Here is a 10,570-nt window from a genome sequence, read left to right on the forward strand (position 1 = left end):
CTTCTGTTTAAGAGTTGTTGGAACCATGGACTGATTCGCGGTTCTTACCTGGACAAGTTGTGCACTCATGAAGTCACACCGATCTTCTCTGCACGTTGTATACGTTAACCCACTATGTCGCTCGCAAATGCGGGGCGCTTTGGGAATAGCTGGCTAAAAAGTATCGAGAGTTGCTGAAACGGCAGTAAAAAGCATAAAAGAAGAAAAGAGAAACAGAAACTACATACCATAACAAAGATTTTCCGGGGACCAAACAAATACTTGAGCTGTGTAGGTTAAATGAACAAGAACTTCTAAAAAAACTATCCCCAAAGGGTTAAATATAAAGGAAACATTCAAATAAAAACAAACACCTAGTTCTTAGGTAAGGGGGGGGGGGAACCCAGCTCAACCTACTTCATTCCCAGTAGCATTTATGCACTGTCACTGATAAGGTCGGTCATCGCCATCTCCTTGACATTCTTCGAGTTTGGGCGGGACTTGGACTCGTTGGCGTTCACAGTATTCGGGTCGACTTCAGTATCCGGATCCAGAGTCTCTGGAGCTGGCCCTCCGAGTAAAATCTGGGCGCAACGTGCTTGGAAGCGTCGACAGTAAGCAATCGGTGCGACGGCCGAGATCCCACGCGCAGACTTGCCCAGCAGCACTTTTCCGGCCTTTTCAAACTGTTTCTCCCAGTCCCATTGCTGGAGAATGTCAATGATGCCCACAAAGTACACTTCCTTCTCTCCCAAAGGCGCAAGGTTCACGCCGCTATTGGGGCCATCCAAGTGCAACTCGCGGTTGAAAACTTCGTCAAAGTCGGTCGAAATGCCACTATTTCCACTCGCATTACCCTGTCGAAAGTGGCACTTGTGGATGCCAATGAGCAACGAGTAGTCCATGATCCCAAGATCTCGTAAGAACTCACAGTCGGAAACTAGCTGAGCGTGTAGATGAACCGCAATGTGTCGAGGTAATTGCAGCGAGCGTTCCAAGTCCAAGTCTTTCAAGACGATGTCGGGACGATGGACATGGAAAGGGAACTGCGGGACGCTGTGGTCATCCGTCGAGACGCGGTCATCATCCGTGTCCATGGGCGAGTCCCCTTCGTCGAAAATATACGTCGCGTCACACTCCGCACACGTGACGCGATCACCGCGTTGAGGACGACGCGCACGACGATCCACCCACGAGCCTTTGACGTCGTATTTCTCCGTGATCGTGGCCGTGTGACGCTCGCTATGCAGCACGTTCGACATGACGGCGAAGTAGAAGTTGCGACCGTAAAGACGAACGCGATGGCAGCCAAAGAACCGGATTAGACGCGAGTGAGGGTTGGCTGTCAGGTAGCGCGCGTACGCTGGCGCCATATCCACCAAAGCTCGACATTCCTTCTCCTTCAAACTCTTGACCAGCAGCGAGTTATCTCCCGAGAAGAACATGAACGCGCCACTTGATCCCGCGCTTACTCGCTCCTTTGCTGTGGTTCGGAAGCTCGCCAAGTATTTTTCATCCGACAATCCGAATGCCAGTCGGATCGCTCTGAACTCACGTGGAGCATAGTCCACAAACACTTTGGGTTTCGGATCGTCCGGAAGGAATTCCCGAGTCACCGCGGTACTCGAGGAATCGGCAGGTTCCGTACTGCCACTTCGACTTCGGAACACACCTCGTCCTTGACTGAAAGCGGACGTGGCAGTGCGACGCAAGCCGGCGAACACGGCGGAGCGTGTGGATCTCGTTTCCGCGGGCTCGTCGACTGAAGATCTGGTGCTTTGCAGCTCAATCTCCTGCTCGAACAACTCGAAAGGGACTTGAGAGACCGGATACAACGAGAACCTGCCTGGCTGCTGGAACGTGCGGAACATGACGCTACTCGCTGTCAGACTGAGTCGCGCGCTTGGGTTCTCTTGACTCTGACTGTGCTGGCGATGAGGTTGACGCCAGATACTCGAGTATTCCAGCGTGGAGGCCGCCGTGAACGACGTCGGACGCGGCCTGTACACTCGGTCGTCCTCGAACGTCGCTACCTGAAGCGATCGACGCAGAGACGCGGCGGGAAGTGACACGCGCGACTCGCAATACGCTCGAGGAGACGAGAGGATCGTCACGTTCTGCACGTGTGAAATGAACGAGCTGTTGACGAGTGTCGAGTCCCGTTCGGCGCCTACAAACAGCGTCGTCTCCACCAATCCAGCGTCGCGATCTCGTGTATTGGCGACGTTCTCTTCTCCCGTGACGGCTCCGGACTCTGCGGAAGATCGTGCGCGCTCGGCCGAGCGAATGATGGCCTTGGTGATGCCACAGACCGTGTAATAAATAATCTCGCGCTGCAGTGTTTCGTTGTTCTGCGAGGCCTCGTACGACTCCATGGTGGACGCTTCGTACGACGAGGAGGACGAGCGACTCGATCGAGCCACCGCCGCTGGTTCTAACACGGATGAGAATGTTGGTAAAGAGTGTGGGTCGTGTGGCCGGACGGCGTTGCTCTCTCGCACGCTTTCGTGCGCCTCAAAGTTCGACAGAGTCGATGACGGCGACAGCATGGGCGTCTCGTGTGGAGCCAGCACTCCTGCCTCCATGGACACGACTGTTTCAGACAGGATCGCGGCCTGGTTCGCTCTCGGCGCCCCGATATCTCGGTTACAAGACCCGGATATGGACGCGGACTGGGACGATCCTGACGCGGACTGTCCTAACGACGGACTGTCGTCGCTGTCTTTGCATTGATGCAGACCACAGAGCACGAGGCCGAATGCACAGCAAGGCTTATTGACACTGAGCCACACGACGCCAGTGACGAAGCCTTTGCCCGTTAGTACAAAGTGGAACAAGGCGTTCAAAATGTTCATCCCTCCGTCTGTGGGCTGACTGGCGCTTTGCACGTGTACGTAGCTTAGAGCGCTCGCATTGGAGCGATAGACGAAGAAAACGACCAAGAGAACGAGCCACATGGCGTTGAGGGCGTGTACGTAGATGGCCATCCGCTTCATAAGGCGACGACGAGCCTTCAGAGCGATGATCGTGCCGCTATTGGAGCGCCACCAGCCCACGACGAGACTCAGCTGAGCAGCGACGACTACAAACACGACGATAGCGACTAACAAGCCCCAGAACTCGAGATTCAGCGTCTGCCATTGCGCCAATCGGCGTGTTCGCAGAGCTACAGACTTGCCAGCGTCCGTCGGCAACAACGGCAAGATCAATGCCACCATGCGACAAACTTGTACGTCAGTGAGTGGGGGTTGGTCTTGCGAATGACTCGTGAAAAGTATCAACGGGGTTGCCACACTGGCAATTAACGAGAGACCCCAGACGACCACGTGATAGAGCACGAGTTGCCTCTTGTAGCTGGCAAAAGGGTTCGAGACCGACACAAAGAGATGCAGAATTGCCGCCCCAAACCACCCCACCCCTGCTAGCAACAGAAACATCTCTAGACCTGCAGAGACGCTGCACATGGCCATCCCCATTGGACGGCAACTTCCGTCCTCTGCACTACACAACGTGAGGACGTGGACGAGCGTCAGCGTCGCCAGGCCAAACTCACTCAGCGCCACAAACGCCAGCAGCTCGTTGGGTCTCCTCCTCATTCGCCGTCGTCTTAGAAACGACACGAGCACTAGCAGCGTCGACAGCAGACTCAAGCCGGCCCCCAATACGATCGGCGCCAACGTCTCCACTTGCTTTGGAGCTGCGAAAGTTAATGCGAAAACGCCGAGAAAGAGGGCGACGGCGCCGACCCAGAAGAGGATTTTCCTCCAGCGTCGTCGCTGTCGTCGCCAGTTCACTAGTCGGACGGGAAGTTCCGTTTTCTCCTCGTTCTCGACGAGTTGCTCGCGTTGGATTTGTGTCGTAGAAGTTGCCAGTTGCAGTTGCACGTGGCTGGATGTTCTCCAGTCCATGGACGTCGAGGCCGACACTGAGACGCGACCGTTGGCCCCTAAGATTGCCGATAGAGCGTGCGAGTGACTGCGACTACGTGCCACCTCGTCCGCTAGCAAGTCGAACTCTTGCGTACTCGTTCGTGTAGGCGTGGAGATGGCCTGATACTGCGGACTGGTGCAGTTGGAGTCGCTGGTTGGTGCGGGACTTGGAGGACGCAGCGCTCGTCGAGGCGCTGGCATCCTGCAAGTAAGAGGCCTGCGAAATAGAGACGCAATAAAGCGTTAGAGTTTGGAGCGATTAGAGATCGAATCTGGCGTTGCCATTCGACTGGTGGCGCACCGATGGAGCGTTGCGGACTGGGCAGCTGTTGGGGGCCCCCCGGATGTCCTGCAGCTTATTTGCCTCTGCCTTTAGGTACGATATAAATACTGGAGAAATCCTCAACCACGCAACGGGACGTTGCGGATTAGTTACGAGCCTTTTGACGTCCCCAGCGCTAGTGGCTTATTGAGCTTTCTGCAACTTTTCTAACGGCTTTCCGCATAGAGTGCCGTGAGGTGTCCGGACTTACCCTTTTGGTCTCGGCAAGTTGCAGGCATCATCTTTTCACGTGATGATTGGCTGTGAGAATGGATTCAGAACCTATTTAGACCAATCATAGAGTTTTGAAACCGTATTTGCTTAACCTCATAGTCGTACGACTACTTGAGTAACGATGGCTCTACGGCCTTTCGCGCAACAACATTTACCTGTGGCAACAAATTACGAGCATGGGAGCCGCCAGCAGGAAGTGTCTTGAGTCAGGATTTTACTGCTTTCACCGTTTTTGGAATCAAGCTGCTTGGTCATTGTCAGTCACGGCAACAGCGCTCTCTAAAACGGCTGCTAACGACGTTGCCGAAAGCTGGCTGTCCAACAGTGTGCGAGCCATTACCACAATCGATGGGTGTGCATTGTGAGGTCTATTGGAGTATGAGCAGCCACGCGCGGGCGATTCATGCCGGATCTTCTAGATCCAGTCTGGACTGCTCCCACGGTGCTGCCTCGTCCAATTCGCCACCGAAAAAGCGTGGCATTGAGCTGCAACTACCGGTAGTATAATAGCTGCCATTTACACTAGATCTGTCCTAGCAAGCGCTGAGGATCGCTGCAGTGGTTTTGCTAAAGCCGAAGGCGTTGTGGCTGCGTCCGTTTTGGCTACAGTTGCTCGGGGAAAGCTGTTGTGACTAGTGGGGGCGATGATGCCAAGGAGTCACAGCGAAGACTAAGTTGCTGACGAAACCGTGCGTCATATCCCAAACCGATTAATAAAAAAAGATGTGGACGCAAAACCTGTACGAGCCCCGGCATAATCCACCTTCTCTTTATATTTCACTCACTAGGTTCTGCCTGTCTTATCTCCCAGCGGAGGCGTAGGGCGAAGTGGAAGCTCGAGCTGCTCGTCGTCCTCAAAGTTGAGCGGGGGCCTGCAAGTGTCCAATGGGGTTTTGCTGTCAGCAAATCCTTCAACATGCTCTTCAACTTGATGAAGTTGCATTACGTACAGAAAATCGGTGAACTCTTGTCCGGGGAGGTACTTAGCTGACACTTGCCGTCGCGCTTCTAGATCGCTACCATGCATGACGAGCGCCTTGACTTTCTCCTTGGACGTCACTTGCTCATCGTCCAGCTTTTCTAGCTGCAACAGCCTTCGCAGAACTCGAGCACGATAAAATACGCGCGAGACTTGAGTCTCTACTAGCGGGTTGCCGTCAAGTGCAATTTCCCCCAGATACCGCAGATTTGCCAAACAATTGAGCTCGTTGATATCTGCTACGTTGTTACACGCGAGATCTAATCGCTGCAATCGAACGCAATCCTGTTACCAATATGTGTTAGTTAGTGTTACAAACTAATATATCAACAATAAAGCAGCCACGCACCCCGAGACTTGACAACGTTCTGAGCTGATTGTGAGCTACATTTAAGTGTGCCAATCGAGGGAGAAAGGTCACTCCAGAATCAGTAGCCGTGAGCTGGTTGTGACCCAGCAGCAGCGTCTCTAACGCCTGCAGTCCACGCGACGAATCCTCATCGCCCACCAATCCACGCATGGACGTCAAGCGATTGTGTGAGAGGTCTAGTAGTCGCAAGAATCGGAGCTGACTGACACCCGAGATCTCCTCAATAGCGTTCTGAGCAAGTCGCAGTTCCAGCAGGAATGGATGTGTATATGCGAGCTCATGACGTGGCATAAAGACGATCTGGTTCTTGTCAAGTGTGGCTTTGCGTAGGATCGAGCCAATCCAGCGAGCTCCATCCACCCAAGCGTTATCCGGACAGCACTTTGGGACTTTAAAGTCTAGCACCTCCGTGAGCTGGTTCTCAGCAGCATCCAGCGTCAGCAGCAATGGAATATACTGTAGAGGAGACAAGGAGTGGAGCTCGTTTTGTCTACACACCAAGTGCTACGGATACCGAACAGAGGAAATTATTGTAGCGATAAGAAACTGCACTCGATAGGATCAACGTACCTGAATGTGCGGAAACTCACGAATAACATCGATGTCCGAGAGATACAAATCCGTGAGCGTCGCTGTCGTGTAAATATGCGCTTGTGTGAATGGATTGCGTCCCAGGACACTGAGGTGTTTTGTGACCTGCTCTCGTCTAAGGGGGCTTGGCTCACTGCTCTCGATGGCTACCGTTGTCTCAACTTCGTTCTGCTGCTTACTCGGATCAGCCTTATCGAGCATTGAGATCATCTCATCCTCCGTCATGAATACTGTACTCCTTTGTTGCCGAGAAGCCGCGGATCGGCGTTTCGGATTGACAAAACTAAACTAAAGGCATCATTTTCTTATGGCAACCAACTCCACGTAATTTCACGAGGAAAAAAAAAAAGCAAAACTATCATATTCACAGAAAGTCAATGTGAAGAAACTACTGAAGAGATCCACGTTGAATGCTTAGAAACGGAGGTAGAAGATGGTCTACAAACGGGCACTGCAGTCTGGCGTGGACACCAACACCGACACATCGCGACACGAGCGATCACAACTGTCCATGGGGCTCTTGGCCTCCATATCGAGAGACTTCTTCCTCTGCTGCACAACGTAGATGAAGCCACCGGAAGCGAGACCAGCCACACAGCCACCGATCACGAAAATGTAGGTGAGTGATGAGGTGCTGTTGTCCGAAGACTTGGTCGTCACCTCCACAGCTCCGTTCGAGTCGTTAGAGTTCGTAGCTGTCGTCTTGCCAGTAGTTTGCACAGTAGAATCCTTTGAAGCCTTGATCGACTTGGTAGCGTCACCAGTAGTCTCAGCACCTGCGTTGCCTGCTGATCCGGCACTAGCGCTGTTACTGGCACCACTCAGTGTGAAGTTACTAGCGTAGTTCTGAGACTGAACCTGAATTCCAATGCTACTCGAGGCTGCATTCAAGTTCGAGTCCGGCGCTTCCGTTGGCGTCGGAGTCGGTGTGGCTGTGGTTGGCGCTAAAGTAGCCGTAGTGGGTGTGGGAGCTGCCGTCGTGGCCGTCAGCGTGTTTGATGTGCTGGAGGTCGTCGTGCTGCTGGTGCCACTACCACCGGGACAGAACGTGACCTCAAAACTCGTCCCTTTCGGACATGTGTGCGTCTTGGTGTCGTCGCTTGGGTACTGGTAGGCATCCGCGCATCCGTCAGCCTCGCAAGTCAGCACCTCGCACGTACCTTCGCCGAGGTTATCCTGCGGAGTGATTTGCAAGGGTGTATTGAAGCCCGTCTTGCCAGTCTGGGCCTGGCAGGCGCTCAAGCTCATACAACTGCCTGGATCAGGCGAGATGATGCTAATGTCGTACCAGGGGGTCCCGTCCGAGTCCACAGATATCTCAGCCACTACAACAAATCAATGAAGGATGAAGTCAGCACCAATATCCGGCGAGCTCATCCGGATGAAACTTAAATGGCAACGTACGAGTAGCTTCATCGGACACGCCGTTGCGGAACATGCCCACGTATCCGTTGGCCAGCGATCGAGTGGTGGAGCTGCCGGGGGCGAGTGTTGTGGCGGCGCTGTTGTCGTACAGCTCCACCGACACGGAGCAACTGTTGGAGATGGTCACGGAGACCGACGCCTGCACAGTGGCGAAGTAGACGGAAAGCCCAGCCGCGGCCCGAGCGAAGCAAAACATCCGCTATTGGAGCTCTATGAGAAAATCGGCGGCGTATGATGGCGAAGGAGGGAGGAAAAACAAAGTGGGGCACGCGGGCTTTGGTCGCGCAGCGCGACTAACACTGTTACCGACATGCGTGCGGACCATGCGGTGGTGCTATTACAATGGATGTAGAAGCCGCGCTGGTAGTACATGTAGAGTCGAGAGACAGGTGGGGAGACAAAATTGGAGTTGCAACGTGCATGTTGCAGTGTGAACGAAAGGACGCGGACCAATCAGCGATTCGGAATTGTGATCACCCTTCCCAAGCAAATGTGACGCAGATATGTCCGTGGTAGTGATAAAGTGATCTCTGAAGACTTGAACAATTAGTCACCCAGCCTTATTTTGCCGACGGTTATAATAGCTAAGTGATAAGCATGTGCCATTAAAAAAATCCTTAGCTGACGGCGGAGATATATAAAGACTCTTTAGGAACGAGGTACCGTAGCCATTGCAAATTACATGTCTGTTCGAGGAGGTTAGGCTGCTGCATTGACCATGTTTCACGGGAACGCCAAGTACACTACACGTGTTTTATGTTCAAAACACTAATTAACAAACAAATTGAATCGATCCCAGCCTGTAGTTGTGTAACATGGCTAGTTCCACCCCTACGGCCACGGGCCTTGAGAGACCGGAGGCGCTCGCGCGCATGAACGCCGCCATCATGGGCGAGCGCAACCCTCGTGGCATCCCTTCCGCCGTCTTCGTCGTATGTTCTGCGCTTAACCCCTTAAAAAACACAGTGAACTAATACAAATGCCTTGTAGGACTCTGTCGACACCTTCATGAACGCGTGTGGCGTCAAGAACATCGAACCGCTTGTTGGAGCGCTGCAACAGATGTACAGCAAGTATAAATTCATGGAGACGAGTCTCCAGAAGAACCGCGAGACGTTTAAGCGCAAGATCCCGGATACCCAGAAGGATCTGGACATGGTGCGCCACCTTATTGCCAAGCGGGACGAGGGCGAGACGCTCCAGACGCAGTTTAATCTGTCGGACAATGTGTACGCCAAGGCCTCAGTAGACTGCAACGTGGGAAAGGTCTGCATCTGGCTGGGAGCTCAAGTCATGGTCGAGTATCCGTACGAGGAAGCTCAGGAGCTCCTGGAAAAGAACGTGGCTTCAGCCACGGAAAGACTGGTACGGAAAACTGGTGATTGAGGACATTCTGACTGAAAGCTCTAACGTTTTGCGGGTGCGTTTGGTGACTGTAGGGCCAGATTGAGGAGGATCTGTCGTTTTTGCGCGACCAGATCATCACGACCGAAGTCAACATTGCGCGCATATTTAACCACGACGTGCGCCGTCGTCGCCAGGAGAAGGACGACAAGCTGGTTGCTGAGCTAGAGGCCAAGTGAGAAGACGGCTCTACTTGAACTTCTCGTGTGCTGCAGCGGTAGTCCCTAGCGGTAGTAATTTTGCAAAAGCACGTATACTGATTACCACATGCTCTATTTTTTTACAGTAAAATTTAGCTCATGTGATGGTGTTTCCAATATTCATAAGATTCGTATTATTGAGCACTTACTACTGTAGCACTACATTAGTAAAAGCCAAATAAGCAAACAACGTCGTCTACGCCCCATTGGTGGTCGTTGACACCTTCATGCTCGGATTGACTTGGGAGTACTACTGAGTCAGTAGTACTGAGGACTCGTCGGTTAAAGTCTCTCGAGATCTGACGCCGAGCCTAAAAATTATCTGGTTTTTACTGCCCTGCGCTTCGCAGATCTCTTCAAACGCTCTCGCAGCGATCGAAGTAACTACAGCGCGATTTTATTTGTAGCGGGGACCGTCGTCGCCTCAACCAGTATCTTGTCAAGCTTTTCATCGCCAAAGCGCTGTCTAAGAAGCGATGTTACACTCACCTTCCCTTTCGTACGCCTGTTGTAAAAGTCGACGTACTTCAGCCAAGTGGCTAGCAGAGGACTCCTAAACAATTTGTCACCAGCTGCGCCCAGCTCCAAATTCATGAACGCTTCCGCCGGGTGGTATCTCTTGAGCCAGTCTCGATACTGTTCAGTATTTAATCGATACGCGATCTTCTGGGTTTTTGGTGACTCGGTCGCTTTCACAATCATCCTTGCCACCTGTGCAATCGAGTAATGCTCATCGATTGTCGCAATGGGATCCATACTTATCTTGGGGTACATCTCACGGAAATCGTCAGCGTACTTAATCCAGGCATCATAAATGGGGTTCGCAAGCAGATCATTGTCTGCTTTGTCCAGTCGTAGCAGGGTGAACAAGTCGTCAGGCATCCTCTCACTCTGCAGCCAGGACTTGGTCTGCTCGGCTTGTACTCGTTGCGCGAGTTTCTCTGTACTCGCAACGCCCTTCGCCTTGATCAGCATATTCACTAGTGCGCTTTCGTCGGGGATGAGCTCCGACATTTTGGCAGAGTCGTCTCCTGCTCTGGATACATTTTGTTGAAATCGTCCACGTATTTCACCCAAGTGAACATTTCAGGTTTTTCAAACAGATCGTATCTCCGAAAATCAAGTTTCAGCAGCCGA

General features: G+C 52.7%; 4 protein-coding genes across 4 annotated transcripts; 1 reads left to right on the plus strand and 3 right to left on the minus strand.

The window, feature by feature from the left end:
• Positions 1-413: 413 nt before the first annotated feature.
• On the minus strand, positions 414-4,109 carry PITG_00896 (phosphatidylinositol-4-phosphate-5-kinase (Pi-PIPK-D9/GPCR-PIPK); the record flags this gene model as incomplete). The annotated part of the gene is made up of 1 exon (XM_002909395.1): positions 414-4,109. The coding sequence occupies one exon, from the start codon at positions 4,107-4,109 to the stop codon at positions 414-416; it is 3,696 nt and encodes a 1,231-aa protein (XP_002909441.1).
• A 1,139-nt stretch (positions 4,110-5,248) lies between these two features.
• Positions 5,249-6,677, minus strand: PITG_00897 (uncharacterized protein; the record flags this gene model as incomplete). The annotated part of the gene is made up of 4 exons (XM_002909396.1): positions 5,249-5,336; positions 5,415-5,728; positions 5,793-6,317; positions 6,384-6,677. The coding sequence occupies 4 exons, from the start codon at positions 6,612-6,614 to the stop codon at positions 5,249-5,251; spliced, it is 1,158 nt and encodes a 385-aa protein (XP_002909442.1).
• Positions 6,678-6,746: 69 nt separating this feature from the next.
• Positions 6,747-8,069, minus strand: PITG_00898 (uncharacterized protein; the record flags this gene model as incomplete). The annotated part of the gene is made up of 2 exons (XM_002909397.1): positions 6,747-7,729; positions 7,809-8,069. The coding sequence occupies 2 exons, from the start codon at positions 8,023-8,025 to the stop codon at positions 6,843-6,845; spliced, it is 1,104 nt and encodes a 367-aa protein (XP_002909443.1).
• Positions 8,070-8,628: 559 nt separating this feature from the next.
• On the plus strand, positions 8,629-9,412 carry PITG_00899 (prefoldin subunit 3, putative; the record flags this gene model as incomplete). The annotated part of the gene is made up of 3 exons (XM_002909398.1): positions 8,629-8,761; positions 8,820-9,194; positions 9,269-9,412. The coding sequence occupies 3 exons, from the start codon at positions 8,645-8,647 to the stop codon at positions 9,410-9,412; spliced, it is 636 nt and encodes a 211-aa protein (XP_002909444.1).
• Positions 9,413-10,570: the final 1,158 nt, after the last annotated feature.

This window comes from Phytophthora infestans, genomic scaffold (assembly GCF_000142945.1).
Source record: "Phytophthora infestans T30-4 supercont1.1 genomic scaffold, whole genome shotgun sequence".
Classification (NCBI taxonomy): domain Eukaryota; phylum Oomycota; class Peronosporomycetes; order Peronosporales; family Peronosporaceae; genus Phytophthora; species Phytophthora infestans.